Raw genomic sequence first — 16,397 nt, forward strand, 5'->3', positions numbered from 1 at the left:
CTTGCTATTACCGCTAGCACGCATGCTAACGCAGTTACTTGATGCGCCGTAGTGCGATAAAGCAACATTGGATAAACTTTGAAACGCTGGGAAGATACTGATTAAACCCACCTCTCTTTTTTTGGATGATCTTTCGAGGCCTTAGTGGAGTTTTCGAATTTACCGGGTGATACACTGACGCGAATGTTAGCTGCGCAATGAGCTATGCGGCTAAGCTAATGAATGGAGACGTTTGTCAACAACTGCGATGCTTTGTGTTTGAGCGATAGGTTTCCTTGGTCAATCCTAACATCGCTGCTGGCGCTCTTTAACCTACCAGGACAGCAGATTTAGTCTTAAATAAAGATCGGATTTACACATATGATCTTGTAGACCACGTAGCTTGAACGAGCTGGGTAAAATTGCACCAGGAAGAAAACATGCAGGACACGGGCACATAGAAGGCGTTGCTGTTGCCGCACGATGAAACCAGAACTGTCGCGCCATTTCTTAATTCTTCTAGTCTATTTCTGAATCTGGGATTACGATTACTTTTCTGGATTAAAGGTAGCTGCACCGTGTGGCAAGGGGGTGGTGGCCGAGATTCGTCCGGCCTGACCTGGTCTGGCCTGTGCACGGATGCTGAAGTAAGGATCTATCAGCATCTCCCAGATGCTCCACCGTCGACTTCCCCTTAAACCGCTAGATTGATGAGGATTTGGACCATCATGGCGGAAATGGAGATACACCTTTCGGAACAACGTTGCTTGTGGAGCCCATCTCAACGTTAATCCATACTTGAGAATACCAGACTGTTTACTTCTCCGTCATGACTAGCTTTGCCGAGTTTGTTCCACCACCGGAGTGTCCGGTGTTCGAACCCAGTTGGGAGGACTTTTCGGATCCTCTGGGTTTCATCAACAAGATCCGACCCATCGCAGAGAAAAGTGGCATCTGCAAGATCCGACCTCCCGAGGTATTACACCCCTGTCCAGACTATCCTCTTTGGAACTTAATTTACCTTTCTGCTGTATTGTATAGAAGACCGGCTTTATCTAGGGGATCCCAAACAAAAGAATAGAGTCAAAGTTAGTAGCGTCTGTTACAGATGATGGTATTTGGTTCCTATCTGAACTTGGAATGGTCATGGATGTATTGACCAGAACTTGCACTAGTCTGACTTTGTGGGGTTTAATGGGTGTGGTCACTGTTACCGGTATTTTATTTTGATCTTTGCTTTTCACCTGTTAGGACTGGCAGCCTCCGTTCGCCTGCGATGTCCGTAACTTTCGCTTCACACCAAGGGTGCAAAGACTCAACGAACTTGAGGTAAGTGACGAAGCATCACTTTTTAACAGTATTTATTGTCCTATTCAGATGAGTCCTTTCTAGCTTCCTGGCTGCATGGTTTCGGAGCACATCATTTGATCACTTCCTGTCTCGCATGTTTGATGTTATTTAACAACATTAGCTACTCAGTTAAATAGCTTGTCTTTGCTCATCCAGGCCCTTACCCGAGTCAAGCTAAACTTTCTGGATCAAATCGCAAAGTTTTGGGAGCTACAAGGATCCAAAATGCGATTTCCACATGTGGAGAGGAAGATCCTGGACCTCTATCAGCTAAGCAAGGTGAACAAACCTCTCATTCATGTTTTGGGTTTGTCACTTAACATGCCATTTTGAACAAGTTAAGATGTTCTTTTCTTTTGTTGTTGTTATCTGCCAAAAGTAGAAAAGTTTTCCATTTGATTGTGATCAAATCATATGGCAAGAAAGTTTGAAAATCTTTGTGATTGCATAATCTAATTCCCTTCTCTTTGGTTTTGCACTTACATTTGAAATCTCTTTTTCTGTCATAGATTGTGTCATCGGAGGGTGGCTTCGAGACGGCGTGCAAAGAGAAGCGGTGGTCTAAAGTGGCCGCCAGGATGGGTTACCCACCTGGGAAAGGCACCGGTTCACTACTACGATCGCACTACGAGCGCATCATGTACCCATACGAACTGTTTCAGTCTGGGGCCTCACTTACTGTGAGTCAGTTTGTAGCATTTGTTTGTTTAGTAAGTCAGAGAGTTTCTGTCAGCTGAGATATGACAGAGTTTCACTAAGGAAAGTAATCATTCTACCCATTGTATGCGGGACAACAGTATAAGCAAAGGAACAGAATGAATTTTGATGATTGTTTTCAAGATAAACAAATAATGAATATGCAATCAGTATTCCAGCATAATTAGTTCTGAACACCTTCGCATTCCAAAAACGACTGTATAAAATGATCGGCACTTGCCCAATCCATTTTATAGGAAAAATGTACTCAAAGTTCCTCCTGAAAATAAAAAAGTGGAGTGTGTCACTCCACAGTACCTGTGATAGGGACAGTAGGACAGCAAGTGACATAGAGGATGCAGTAGCGTCAACACAGATGTCAAAAGGACTGTCACTCGAAAAGGTGTCCAGAAACAAACCCAGCTGCAAGCGGGAAGGCTTGTATTAAAATGTCTTTTCGAACTGGTTTTAATCTCATTTGTTATTCAAGTTGACTTGACAGAAACTGACTGATTCTTAATTTGTGGCCCCCATGAAGAGTAAATATATGAGTTCTACTTGTGAACCTCAAAAAAGGAAAACCTAAATGTGCTGTTAGTAAATATTTGCTCTTCTCTGCTCTTCTCTATGAGTTTGCTGTTATTTGCCACATTTTAATGAAGAACTATATATGGCAGTTTCCCTCTGTTTCTGTTGCTAGTTTTAGGTTTTAGAAGTGGCCTCTCCATGAAGACACGCCACCACACCGCTTGCATTACTGGTTCTTCTGCTTATTAACTTCAGAAACTTTTAAAATGAGCTCCTACTAATAATAATGTATTCACCTTGGGGCGGGTAACAACGGCAGGCCAAGGTAGCAAACATTTCTGTGACCATCATTTTTACTTCCAGGGCATCCAACGTCTGTATGAGGAGGGGGACGACTCGGAAGATGTTGACGAGGGAGTCGGGGAGGAGACAGTGGAGGAGGAGGAGGATCAGGAGGAAGAGGAGGACAAGGATGGAGAAGTGGACCCAACACAGACCAAAGACCAGCTTCTACCAGAAAGACGGTCACGGCGTCTGAAGTCCGGGGTATACAATTTACAACACAGAAGTGATACATGAAACACTCAGATGTGTGACACTGAGAAGTGGAGGATGCCTTCCGTCTTATTCGATTGTTATTTGTGGTCCTTCAGAGAGAAAATAAGGAACCAAAATCCCTGAAACTCTTCAGTTCAAGTCCCAAAATGGTGGATCTGGAGATAGTATCTGCTGGTAAGAGAAATGTGATGGCTGGTCTCATACATACGTTCAGGCCTCGTCGAAACAATCCCAGCAACTCTCCCTATTTAAAGTGAAGTTGTTGTCTTCATGTATTTTTTCTCATTTATTGCTTAGGCGTTTTGTCCTACCCTTGTCTCTTGTTATAGCTTTCTGCAATTATATATTATATATATTATATCATGTACTCTTTCCTTACACTCTGTTTTGCTCTACTCAGACGACAGTTTCAACAAGAAACACAGACACCTCAAAGCACAAGCTTTCGCCATCAAGATGAGACCGCGCAAGGAGACGCTGGATGTCAACTTTGTAATACCCACACCAGTCTTGGTCATTTAATATTAAAAAGAAGACACTGACTTTGAGTGTCTCTCCCAGATCGACCTCTACCTGTGCCTGATGTGCGGCCGAGGCGATGAGGAGGACCGGCTACTTCTCTGTGATGGTTGCGACGACAGCTATCACACGTTTTGCCTGATCCCACCCCTGCAGGACGTTCCCAAAGGCGACTGGCGCTGTCCCAAATGTGTCGCCGAGGTAATCACAGTAATCATTCGTTATTTAAATCAACATTTGGCGGTTTGTTTCATTTAAATGTTGTAATCACTCCCTGGAGGGCTTTCCTCACATGCTGCATTTCCTGTTTCAAAATAAAAGCTACTTGTAAGGGGGTAGAATGTCATGAGAGGCATTGAGATCATTTCCCAAGTAGAGTAGACGGATGGATGGGTGCAGCATCATCAGTTATGCCTCTATATCGTTCTGTGTGTGTTTGCTTCACAAGTCAAGTGTGGCTCGGTCGTCTTGTCACAATGTCGTCTCGGCATCTCCCTGGTGAAGTTTGACTTGTTCTTGGAGAAGTAGATGGAAATTGATTTTTTTCTAGAAGATTCAGATAGAATTCTAATTAAATGGCTTGTCTCTCTTGAGTTGAGTGAAAGTAACTAGTGAGTCACTATCTTTCAACAGGAGTGCAGCAAACCCAGAGAAGCGTTTGGCTTTGAGCAAGCAGTAAGAGAATACACGCTTCAGAGTTTCGGAGAAATGGCCGACCAATTCAAGTCAGACTACTTCAACATACCGGTCCACGTACGTGTCAGCTCAGCATGGCGTGCCATTGACTTGACTGTGTACTTGATGCTGTTTCTGTGACCATCTCAGATGGTTCCCACCGAGCTGGTGGAAAAAGAGTTCTGGCGCCTGGTGAGCAGCATCGAGGAAGACGTAATTGTGGAGTACGGAGCCGACATCAGCTCCAAAGAAGTTGGCAGTGGGTTCCCTGTTCGGGACGGAAAGAGGAGGCTGCTGGGGGATGAAGAGGTGAAGCTTTTATTTTGAAGGATGAACATTAAAAGTGAGGTCATGAAAATATTTTGACACAAAGGGAAAATTCCCGTCTTCCTCTGGTACTACAGGACTATGCCAACTCTGGCTGGAACCTGAACAACATGCCAGTGCTGGAGCAGTCTGTGCTGACCCACATCAACGTGGACATCTCTGGGATGAAGGTTCCATGGCTCTATGTTGGAATGTGCTTCTCTTCCTTCTGCTGGCACATTGAGGACCACTGGAGTTACTCCATCAACTTCCTGCACTGGTGAGAGTTCGACTTTTGTTTTACAGCTCATTGTTTTAATGGTTCCATTAGTATGTTCTCATTCATTAAGTATTTTAGTCATCTTTTGTCAGTAATCTGTTGTCACTTATGTTTGTTTGTTCGTTCTTCAACAAGCTCTATATATTGTAAAAATTACTACCTACCTATAGATGACTGCAGTGTTTCTTTATGTACAGGGGCGAGCCAAAGACATGGTATGGTGTCCCGGCCTCCGCGGCTGAGCAGCTGGAAGCTGTAATGAAGGAGCTGGCTCCAGAACTCTTTGACTCTCAGCCGGATCTTCTCCATCAGTTGGTCACTATCATGAATCCCAACGTGCTAATGGAGCATGGTGTCCCAGTATGTATCCTTGTGGAGTTCATCCTGCAAATTAAGATGATAGTTGTTCTTAATGTTCTCCTTCACCTCTCAGGTCTACAGGACCAACCAGTGTGCCGGAGAGTTTGTGGTCACCTTCCCCCGAGCGTATCACAGCGGCTTCAACCAGGGATACAACTTTGCTGAAGCGGTCAACTTCTGCACAGCTGACTGGGTGAGAGGGACAGATCGGGGTTGTTAACAAAAGTGGACCTTAACTTATTTTGGAACTAAACAAGTATTTTGGTTGCCTAAAAAATATGCAAGATATATATATTCAAAAGAATAATTATACTATCACAGTAACTTACAAAAAGGAGAAAAAACATTCTTTGTTGTGTGTTCTTCCTCAACCTCAACTAGATATTAATATTTATGTACATGACTGAATAAAGTCATAGTAAAACATTTTTAAAAGACATTAAAAAGAATCCCTGACTAAATCAGCCACATTTTATGTTTGCGGAAAATGCGATCTGTGTGTGACATGGCCACACTAGGGCCATTGCATACATGTCTTACTATCGTGTCAGAAGCATTATTGCTCCCCTCTTAGTGATGGGCCTGCTGCCACACTATTCCGCTGTTATGCTCAGAAGTGATCTCTGCTGAAAAGTGACGCCCTGTGAAGCGTGAACGCTGTACATTATGTCGCCAGCCGACAGGTCTGTTGGACGAAGAATGCTGGAGATGAAGATACCAGGAAAATGATATGAGGAAAACTACCAGTGAGGTTCACAGATAGAGTAAATGAGAACATGAAGAGGATAGGTGTGACTAAGGTGTGTGATGAAGACAGGTTAAGATGGAGGACGCTGAAAAGCTGTGGCAACCCCTGAGGTTTGTGTAACTTGTATTCAGAAACATAATGGTAGTGAGTGAATCGTCTTTGTATCAGGACTTCATTTAGAGGTTATGAGTCAAATTATGATAAAAGCAAAAATAGTTTGCTTCAGTCTGCAATAGTCATAGACAACACAGACCTAACATGTTACTGTGCTGCCCCCTCCTCCTCAGCTGCCAATGGGTCGTCAGTGCGTGGCCCACTACCGCCGGCTGCACCGTTACTGCGTCTTCTCTCATGAGGAGCTGCTGTGCAAGATGGCCGCCGACCCTGAGACCCTGGACGTGGAGTTGGCAGCAGCTGTGTTCAAGGAAATGGGCGACATGATGGAGGAAGAAACGCAGCTGCGACAGGCAGTGCAGGAAATGGTTAGAGTTAAGGTGTAAAATCAAGGTGCAGTCTTGACATGACTAGTGATGATTGTGCTCTGCAGGGGGTGCTGTCCTCAGAGCAGGAGGTGTTCGAGCTGCTTCCAGATGATGAGAGACAGTGCTACAAGTGCAAGACCACCTGCTTCCTCTCTGCACTGACGTGTCCCTGTAGTCCTGACCGGCTGGTGTGTCTGCACCATGCTGCTGATCTGTGCGAATGTCCACTCGGCAATAAGTGTCTCAGGTAATGACTTCAGTTTACTTAACCTGCAGACACTGCTCCATCATCTTCTTAGAAGACCTCTATTTGTGTGTGTATGTGTATATAGGTGTTTCATACTTGCATGAATCTAAAACAAAAATGAGTGCGGAAGAAAAGAGACAGGTGATGTGGGAGACTTTGATTCAAGATTATGGTATGAAAACTGTTTTTAATGTTGATATGAGATGTTAAGGACAATTATTCAGGGTTTGTTTTATTACTCTGAGCCACACATCTTTTAACACTTTTCAAGTGTTAATCACATTGGTGATCAACACAGTTGATTTTGTTGGTTAGTTCAGTCTTTTATGTCAATCTGATTTAAAGAAAACTATTTTAATTTAATTCACTGGCTTGCAATTGAACACACACAAACTCATTGCACTTGGAGTCAAAGTGGAATAAAGTCCACCAAAGGTTGAACTTGGCAATAAAATGTAGCTATAAAAACAGAAAGAGAAATGAAGAAACACCATGGCGGCCCCCATTTAGGCGGTGAGCCACCATCCTTCCTTTTTATTTTTTAAATGATTTTTAACCTTCAGGTATCGCTACGACTTGGACGAGTTCCCGTCTATGCTGTTTGGTGTAAAGACCCGAGCTCAGTCCTACGACACCTGGTCCAAGCGGGTCACAGAGGCTTTGTCTGCGGACCAGAAGAACAAGAAAGGTTGTTCTCATGCGTTTGCTGGCACAGCTTTCTGCTCAAACATGTCACTTAGCAGCCCTTTTCTTTTTTCAGATCTAATTGAGCTTAAGGTCCTACTGGAGGACGCGGAGGACCGCAAGTATCCGGAGAACTCTCTGTTCCGTCGACTTAGGGAGTTGGTGAAAGAGGCGGAGACATGCTCGTCCGTGGCTCAGCTCCTGCTAAGTCGGAAGCAGAGACACAGGTCAGCAGTGATGGTTCAACCGTCTGGTTAACTGAGACAGTGAAGCTAATGTGCGCCGCTATGTGTTCACAGCAGCCGCCTACGTTCGGAAAGCAGCTGCACTCGCACCAAACTGACGGTGGATGAGCTCAAGGCCTTCGTGGAGCAGCTGTACAGGCTTCCGTGTGTTATCAGCCAGGCCCGGCATGTCAAAGTGAGTCCTGTTCCAGAAAGCAATCTTAGCAGCATTTACCTAGCTCCCAGGTTCAAAGCACTTGGACTGAGAAGTCTGAGCTTGTTTCTGGTGCATCTGGTTAGGTTAGAGGAGTCAGGGAGAACCACTTCCTATTGAGTATGTTCACTAGATTCACAGCAGCCATGTCAATAAAGGGGTAATAGGAGTGGTCTCAGAAGCTGGGGTGTGACTCATTTTCATGAAGTGTTTTACTTGTGCAATTAAATACAATGGAGAAGATTAATGATTTTTTTCCTGTTCACTTTCCTGGGATGTTTACATGAGATCTTGTTTTGTCGTATGCAAGATTTCATAAGTCAGTGCTACATGAGAAAGCTGATGATCCTGTGGTCTCCAGGAGCTGCTGGAGAACGTGGAGGACTTCCATGAGCGAGCCCAGATCGCTCTGGCTGATGAGACTCCCGACTCCTCCAAGCTGCAGGCTCTGCTGGACCTTGGCAGCGGTCTAGATGTGGAGCTGCCTGAGCTACCACGACTCAAGCAGGAACTGCAGCAGGCCCGCTGGCTGGATGAGGTCAGTATTCGCCCATCTCCAATGCATCAGTCGTCGTGACTCGTTTTTAATAGGTTGTGTTTGTAGGTGCGCGTAACTCTGACTGAGCCGCACAGAGTCACCCTGGAGTTGATGAAGAGGCTGATAGACTCCGGGGTGGGCCTGGCACCGCACCATGCCGTAGAGAAGGCCATGGCGGAGCTGCAGGAGGTCCTCACTGTCTCTGAGAGATGGGAGGACAAAGCTCGAGCCTGTCTGCAGGCCCGGTAGGGAACATTCTACTTTGTGATGGTTCTTACCTAAACATAAAACTCATTCCTCTGAACTTTCTTCCGCAGGCCCCGCCACAGCATGGTCACTCTGGAGAGCATTGTACTTGAGGCCCAGAACATACCAGCTTACCTCCCAAATGTCTTGGCTCTCAGAGATGCTCTGCAGAAAGCTAAGGAGTGGACCTCTAAAGTGGAGGCCATCCAGGTATCAACTGTGATGATGTGATTTCCTCTCCTTTTGAGTTGCATCTTTTTACATCCTATATATCCTTCTGGGCTTTGATTACATGCTATGATTTTGCTTTATTTTATTTCAACTGCCTGTGTGACTTCTGCAGAGTGGTGGCAGCTATGCGTACCTGGAGCAGCTGGAAAGCCTGCTGGTCCGTGGGCGCTCCATCCCAGTCCGATTGGATCCACTGGCCCAGGTGGAGTCTCAGGTCACAGCTGCTCAGGGTTGGCGGGAGCGTACTGCCCGGACCTTCCTAAAGAAGAACTCCACCTACTCGTTGCTGCAGGTCGGTTCTCATTGCTCCCATTTCTGACGACCGGTGAGTAACGCTTAGTGGTGCTTCAGGTCCTCAGTCCTCGCCTGGACATCGGAGTCTACGGCAACAGCAAGAGCAAGAGGAGACGAGTCAAAGAGCTGATGGAGAAGGAGCGAGGCGGCTTTGATGTCGATGCCATCAGTGACATGGATGAAAATATGGAGGACGTCCGGGACCCTGCTGCCGTTGTGGCCGCCTTCAAAGCTAAAGAGCAGAAGGAAGTAGAGGCGATCCACTCCTTGCGAGCAGCCAATCTGGCCAAGATGGCCATGGCCGACCGCATTGAGGAGGTCAAGTTCTGCCTGTGCCGGAAGACGGCAAGTGGTTTTATGCTCCAGTGTGAGCTCTGCAAAGACTGGTTTCATGGCGTGTGCGTGCCACTGCCCAAGACGGGGTCACAGAAGAAGGTGGGAGTCAGCTGGCAGAGTAACAGCAAGGACTCCAAGTTCCTATGTCCATTGTGCCAGAGGTCCAGGAGGCCCAGGCTGGAGACCATCCTGTCACTGCTGGTGTCACTGCAGAAGCTGCCTGTACGACTCCCAGAGGGAGAGGCGCTGCAGTGTTTGACGGAGAGGGCCATGAGCTGGCAGGTATAGTTTGCTTTTTGGCCCTAATACTTTAAATACCTTCGTCACCTTCTAATGTATCCCCCAGGACCGGGCCCGACAAGCCCTGGCCACAGACGAGCTCTCGTCAGCACTGGCCAAGCTGTCTGTGCTGAGTCAGCGTATGGTGGAGCAGGCTGCCCGGGAGAAGACGGAGAAGATCATCAATGCGGAGCTGCAGAAGGCTGCTGCCAATCCCGACTTACAGGTAACGCATGCATGAAGCTATGAAGCCGCTTGTTAATGTAGTTGTGTTTGTGACCCAGAAGGGGGCGTTACTCCACTAACTTCATCTGAGCTGTCCGACACTGTCTGACTTCACTTTTTTAGACATGTTTATCTCTCAGAGTTTCTTATGTTTCTTTGTGTTTCGACCTCCAGGGCCATATCCAGACTTTTCAGCAATCTGGCTTCAGTAGAGCGACATCCCCTCGACAGTCCGTGGATTACGATGACGAGGAGACGGACTCAGATGAGGACATCAGGGAGACCTACGGCTACGACATGAAGGTGTTTGCTGAAGTCTGTGTTGTATACAGGGTCAGCTGAATGTTCCTGAGGTCACCCTTGTGTGTGTCGATTTTTAGGACGCTGGAGAGGTGAAGCCGTACCTTTTCTGTGATGAAGAGATCCCTGTCAAATCTGAGGAAGTCGTCAGTCACATGTGGCCGTCTGCCACACCCTCGTTCTGCGCAGAACACGCCTACTCCTCCGCTTCCAAGTCCTGTGTGCAGAGTGAGTTACTTCATCTTTGAAGATCGAAAAGCGTGCGTCCAAAATAATTCTTGAAATACTGTTCATGTTCCAGCCGTGAGCACACCGAGGAAGCAGCCTAGGAAGACCCCTCTGGTCCCCCGCAGCCTGGAACCCCCTGTTCTGCAGTTGTCGCCGCCAGCCAAAGCGCAACTGGAAGAGCTGATGATGCTGGGAGACCTACTGGAGGTGTCGCTGGATGAGACGCAGCACATCTGGAGGATCCTGCAGGCCACTCACCCACCGTCCGAGGAGCGCTTCCTGCAGGTTCTGGAGGTGAGTCCCGGTGCCGCTGCTGTTTCCAAAACTCTCCTGTGACCTGCCATGTCGCTCTTGCGTTTGTGTCTCGGTTGTTCTGTTAAAGCTAATTTTGTCAATCCATGTGTATGGGGATGTTCTGCCATACTTGTGAGTCATTTTTGGCCCAAGGTTTAGGTTTCACAAGGGGTGTGTGCTTATTAATACACAACTGTGAGTATGTATTTTTTCTGTATATAATTATGTGATTGGGCGAGTGTGTGTGTATAATTTGGTTTGGATGGCTTTTTTTAGTAGTATGGTTTTATGGTCAGACAACATTTTTCAAAGCAAAGTCTCCAAATATGACTTTTGGTCATCCACTTCCATAGCTAACCCTGCAGAGTGTTGATGACTCACGTGTTGATGTTTGTGTGCGACAGCCTGAAGACTCTCTGATGGACAAACCTATCAAGATCAAACTCAAAGACTCTGAGAAGAGACGGCGTCGTAAGCTGGAGCGAGCTGAGCACCATCACCACATGATGCTGGCCACTGCTGCGTCTGCTGCAGGCACCATCGTCATAGGGGATGTGCGCTCGGCCAAGTCCAGAGACCTGAAGCGGGTGGGCCTGGAACTGGGGCTTAGCAAGAGCAAGAAGAAGAAGCTCAAACTCAATCTGGACAAGAACCGCGAGATGAAGCAGTTGGCCAAGCGCCTGGCCAAGGAGGAGAAGGAGCGGAAGAGGAAGGAGAAGGCGGCGGCTAAAGCAGACGGCTCGCGAGAGGGACTGGACAAGAGGAAGGAGAAGAAGATCTTGGACATCCCGTCCAAATACGACTGGTCGGGTGCAGAGGACTCCAACGACGAAAATGCTGTGTGCGCTGCCAAGAACTGCCAGAGGCCATGCAAAGACAAGGTGAGGAAGTATTGCTGGGACCTCGCCAAAATAAGTGCTGGCCTCTCAATTTCCTGTGATAGATGATTGACGGGTCTCTAAGGCTTTAACAAGGTTCAGCATGTGTCCATCCTCGTGTCCATGCCAGAGTAAATAAATGAATAAAACATAAATTGTCAATGCTATGAAGAATTCTAGATAAATAATGAAAACGAGTTGATTCATTAAAAACAATTAATGGACAAAAAAAATAATTCTTAAATTCTGAATGAATAGAAAATAAACCCAAGGAATACAAATTACATTAAAAAGTGCTGAGAAGAGTTATTTATTAGTATAAGTATTATATAAACTAAAGATGATGTTTGGTCTGCGTCGGTGAGAAAAAAAAAATGCTCAGGAAAAGATGAAAAACAATTCTTGATTGAAAAAATGTTAAATTTGATGTAAATATCAACTCAAAATGTAAGAATCTTTAAAAATAGGGCAATAGTAATATTGGCTAAAACATAAAAATGGATTGTTATTAATTATTAAAAAGATCTAAAATGAGAAGGAACTATTAAGTAATGTAAATGGTAATGTAAGATTAATAAATGTAACAGCACACAAAATGTAAAAATATAAGGGGAAGAGCAGTTCAGAATATTAAATGTGCAAATTTCCCAATGTGTTCATTTTTATTCACCCGACAGGCCCAACACCTGGGGTGAATAATGTACAAACAAAGAGGCGAGCAGCCGAACAAGTGTTGGAGTGTAAATTTCAAACAGTGACCGAGTTAATGAGAGCGTGTGGCGCTGCAGCACTGGAACACTTTAAGGAGACTTACACATCATGTATTAACTCTGATTCTCGGAACGGCCCACCAAGTTAGCTAGCCACGCGCCAATCACTGAGTCGGGCTGTGTAGGCTCGTCCATGGGGAGAAGCATCAGGAGTCTGGGGCGAAGCAAAGCTCTGATTCGTTTGTGTGGCTAATGTGGCGCCTGAATATTTTAGTAGAACATCCAGATGTTGCTGTCCCTCCGTGTCATGGGACAATATCCCAGTGGATCAGTGACTGGCCTCCTCCAGTTACAATGTAACTCGGATGTTATTCCCGTCAAGTGTGTTTGACTGAGTAATAACGTCACGTGTGGGCACACGCGCGCGTATGATTGTGTTCTTGCCCGTCTGTGAGTAATGGTGTGATTTTACGTGACTTAAAAATTGTCTCATCATTTTTGGTGCCGTTTGTTTTCAGTTTTTGTTCTGATTGTGTTTTCAATTGTGTTATAAGTACATGAGTTGTGTGGGTTTTTTTCTTTTTGGATGACAGTGTGAAATTGACTGTTTTTGTGTTTGGTTGAGTGCGCCGTGTCTAGTCAAGGCTATTTTGTGTGTGTGATTTTTGTGTTTGTGTGCGCTGATTGACGTGATCGATCTCATGTATGATTATGTGGGGTTCGTACACGTGTATGCAAGCAATGAGAGTATCGCTGTGTTTACATACCGAATGATTCTTAATTGTTTAACTGCTTGTGTGTGTCGTCTCACTGTGATGTATCTTTGTGCATGCAGGTGGACTGGGTGCAGTGTGACGGTGGCTGCGATGAGTGGTTCCACCAGGTGTGTGTAGGCGTGACCTCGGAGATGGCGGAGAATGAGGACTACATCTGCGTGGACTGCACACGCAAGACAGGGCGGGGAAGGAGGAGTGAGGTGGGGGGTGGTGTGACTGTAGAAGAAGTATCCGTGGACGACACCGTGGTGGTTTTGGCTGCCTCTTTGCCTGGTCTGTCATCGCAGACCGCCACCTGGACTGTGGCGTCTTCCAACCTGCCTGCCGCCCAGCTACAGGAGCCGCCGCAGAGCAGCTAGCGCTTGTGATGTCCAGCTCCTGATTTTACAACTTCTTCCTGTACCTCTGTGGTCCAGCGACTGATGAGATGTTCAAGTCATTGACATTCTGGAATACAGAGCACACGGAACTGTCAGAACCATGTCAACCCATCCTCGACAATAGTACTCCCCGGTTTGTATCCTGGCATTCGTACATTCCCAAAGTGTTGCGTACGTAGGACTGGGGTCCCACTAGCTTTCTGCCTGTACTGTAGTTGGTTTATTTATAATGTAAATAGATTTTGACGACAGGATGCTGTGGCTTTTGGTTCTTTTCTCACCTTTAATAAATGATTCCTAGTCAATGCTCATCTGATTCCTCCTTTTTGTTCACATCTCAGACACATGGAACGATCAAACACGTCTTTTATAAATATGTCTATCTTGTCTTTTTGTATGTAAATTTTTGTGCATTTTTCTTTGTGAGAATTAAAATAATGCTAATGCGTTTCTAATTTTGTTTTGCATTTGATTTCGTTTTATTTTGGCCTTTTATATATTAATTCATTTTTTTCAGTTCAATGATTGTGTTGGTTATAAATGAGATTGTGTAGACTCGTGTGTATGATTATTTGCTCCTGGGTGTATTTGAGTACCACATCCATGAAAGTCAATCATTGCCTCTTCTCCCTTTTCCTGCCTCCATTTCTAACAATCTTCGTCTAACATGCTGCCTGTCTCTTCTCTCCTCGTGTCCAAACACCTACAGTCATTCTGGCCTCCTCAACTTTTCTCCACACATCTCCACCTGACCTCTCCTTCCGAGTGAGAATAATAAACCGAGCATCAACTCTGCTTCTGTCTTCGTGTCAGAGCTACTGTCTCTAAACCATGCATCATGGCTCACCAGTCCTGCAGAGCTTCCCTTTCTCCCTAGCCTGTCTAGCACCCCTGAGTGCTGCTCCACCGCTTCCATCCTGACTCATTGTGTGTTGCGTTAGTCTCTAATTGTCTTTTTAAGTGCTACTATTAATGAGCTTGTGTTTCAAGTGTGTGTGTAGTTGTTAATTTTCTCTGTATGTATGTCTCTTTGGGCTTAGTGAAGCTGCTGTTGTGAGTATGTACAATATTTCATACCTAATCCTTCAGGCCGGGTACCAAAGTTAGAAGTCATAAAGTATATAGTGTATGTCATATAGTTATTACACAACCTGGTGAATCCAACTGTGGACACAATTAGTGTTTAACACGATGACAACATGGTTTCAAACTTACATTACAACTCTGTGAGTGTGCGTGTGTGTGTGTGTATGTGTCCACTCTGGTGTGGACAGCTCCAATCTGGAGTTAACTGACCTCAGCTGCTTCTTCATTTCTCCATGACTCAGCTCTCTGGCCGTCCCGAGTGACCTGGTCTTTCCTGGGCTCTTTGAAATGATTATTTATTATTAAATGAACTAACGCTACCAGGTAGATTTCAAAGGTCTTTTAACATATATTCTTACCAGTCCATTCTGTATATTTCCCTGATATTATATGTTCTATTTGATGTATTTATTTATTTGTTTCTGCTATTATTATTTAACATTTTACTGAGAGAAATATATTTTGGGATATTCTCTTTGTTTATTTTGTCCACAGCATTTAAAAAAATATTGATAGTTTGTTATATTTCTCTTCTGGTTTTATACATTTGCAGTCGGGAATTTATCTTGTTATCCTGTTTCATTATAACCTGCATTTAATGCTGTAGTTTGGCATTTCTCATCGCTACAGCAAATGAACCTCAATCTATCTTGATCACACCCCAGTCACACATCTATCTATCTATCTATCTATCTATAATGTATTTATTTATTTATACATATATACAAGGCTTCTTTTCCTTTGACATAATTTGAACAAATTATTTGCCAACTGGTTTTGATTGTTCAAAAAAACTGTTTAATTTGTGATTCCTGCTAAAAACAAAACACAATGTTTAGCATAGCATAGAATTGCTTGAAGGACTGTTTTACATTAATATTCTTTAATATTACAATTAAATTTGACACCAAACGTCTCAAAGCTCTTTTCCCACAAATAACTGAAGCCTATTTTTACACAATGAAACGTCTTCTCGTACCGTGGCCCCCAGAAAAGACCCCCCTCTCCTACTCTTCCTCCGCCTCCTCTTCTTCCTGCTGCTCCAGAGCTTGGTTTCTGTTGTGTTTGGTTCTGTACTTTGGTCAGAGGAGCAGCAGAAGATGGTCCCGCCTCTCTGTGGTCCTGTTAAATACTAAAACTGGTGCAACAGCAGGTGAAGCTCAACGACGCATCTCTTCTGGATATCCAACATGAAAGGTGAGCAGATCATCTCACGCATTTGAACTTTAATTCGACTTATACTCACTTCCCATTTCACCACTGGAACCTTTAAGAAGACTTATTTGTACATGCTCACTTCCCCCTGTTGAGTATTTTAAATAATCAGTAATTTGTTTTATTTATTTTTTTGACTGCACTGTCGACTGAAAGATGATTCTACCTAAAATATTTAAGGAAACTTGTCGCCTTTAATAAAACTTGGCCCAAGCCAAGTTAACTTTACAGTGGTTACTTGACACTGTTGTGCTCATGTTCTAACTGCTCATTTCACATGCTCATATTCACAAGAGTTATATTTGAGTGGTGAATATGCATTTTCACAATTTTCAACCATAAAGACACATTTAAATGAATGTTTGTCAAATAGTTTTTTTCCACCTGCATGATGGACTACAATAAATAAATACCTATTTTTATCCTATTTTTACCTATTTATTTTTCTGTTTTCATTTTTCTAATGGTAAACGCTCCCTCTCTTCCCTCCACGTGTCCAGAACACCTGAGAGTTTGGCCTCCCTAGTTTTG

General features: G+C 44.7%; 2 protein-coding genes and 1 long non-coding RNA gene across 15 annotated transcripts in view; 2 read left to right on the plus strand and 1 right to left on the minus strand.

Annotated features, from left to right (window-relative positions):
• kdm5a (lysine (K)-specific demethylase 5A) lies at positions 1-13,874 on the plus strand. Of its 2 annotated transcripts, none has more exons than XM_053861785.1 (29): positions 1-955; positions 1,231-1,308; positions 1,486-1,608; positions 1,839-2,009; positions 2,917-3,099; positions 3,207-3,285; positions 3,512-3,603; positions 3,673-3,831; positions 4,264-4,383; positions 4,456-4,614; positions 4,710-4,891; positions 5,089-5,251; positions 5,325-5,444; positions 6,287-6,481; positions 6,547-6,728; positions 7,292-7,416; positions 7,489-7,639; positions 7,712-7,832; positions 8,212-8,388; positions 8,455-8,633; positions 8,706-8,844; positions 8,978-9,157; positions 9,217-9,777; positions 9,842-10,000; positions 10,174-10,302; positions 10,380-10,527; positions 10,601-10,821; positions 11,226-11,702; positions 13,245-13,874. In XM_053861785.1, the coding sequence occupies exons 1-29, from the start codon at positions 809-811 to the stop codon at positions 13,542-13,544; spliced, it is 5,220 nt and encodes a 1,739-aa protein (XP_053717760.1). In that variant the 5' UTR covers positions 1-808; the 3' UTR covers positions 13,545-13,874. The 2 variants fall into 2 exon arrangements, with proteins under 2 accessions (XP_053717760.1, XP_053717761.1); XM_053861786.1 differs by having other exon boundaries at positions 7,715-7,832.
• The window catches only part of LOC128756934 (uncharacterized), a 24,903-nt gene continuing 13,096 nt past the window's right edge, over positions 4,591-16,397 (minus strand). The window contains exons 2-7 of one of the 12 annotated variants that reach the window (XR_008414339.1): positions 10,587-13,632; positions 10,404-10,516; positions 6,253-9,245; positions 5,340-5,440; positions 5,056-5,275; positions 4,591-4,888 (exon numbers count right to left, since the gene is read on the minus strand). This is a non-coding gene — a long non-coding RNA (uncharacterized LOC128756934). Of the gene's footprint in view, positions 4,889-5,055; positions 5,276-5,339; positions 5,441-6,252; positions 9,246-10,403; positions 13,633-16,397 lie in introns of all 12 variants that reach the window. The other 11 variants (XR_008414334.1, XR_008414336.1, XR_008414335.1 and 8 more) reach the window with 11 other exon arrangements.
• The window catches only part of LOC128756933 (sodium- and chloride-dependent GABA transporter 2-like), a 7,817-nt gene continuing 7,108 nt past the window's right edge, over positions 15,689-16,397 (plus strand). Inside the window, exon 1 of the mRNA XM_053861804.1 lies at positions 15,689-15,848. Coding sequence (XP_053717779.1) covers positions 15,842-15,848 — 7 coding nt within the window. The 5' untranslated portion in view covers positions 15,689-15,841. The remainder of the gene's footprint in view (positions 15,849-16,397) is intronic.

This window comes from Synchiropus splendidus, chromosome 4 (genome assembly GCF_027744825.2).
Source record: "Synchiropus splendidus isolate RoL2022-P1 chromosome 4, RoL_Sspl_1.0, whole genome shotgun sequence".
NCBI lineage: Eukaryota > Metazoa > Chordata > Actinopteri > Syngnathiformes > Callionymidae > Synchiropus > Synchiropus splendidus.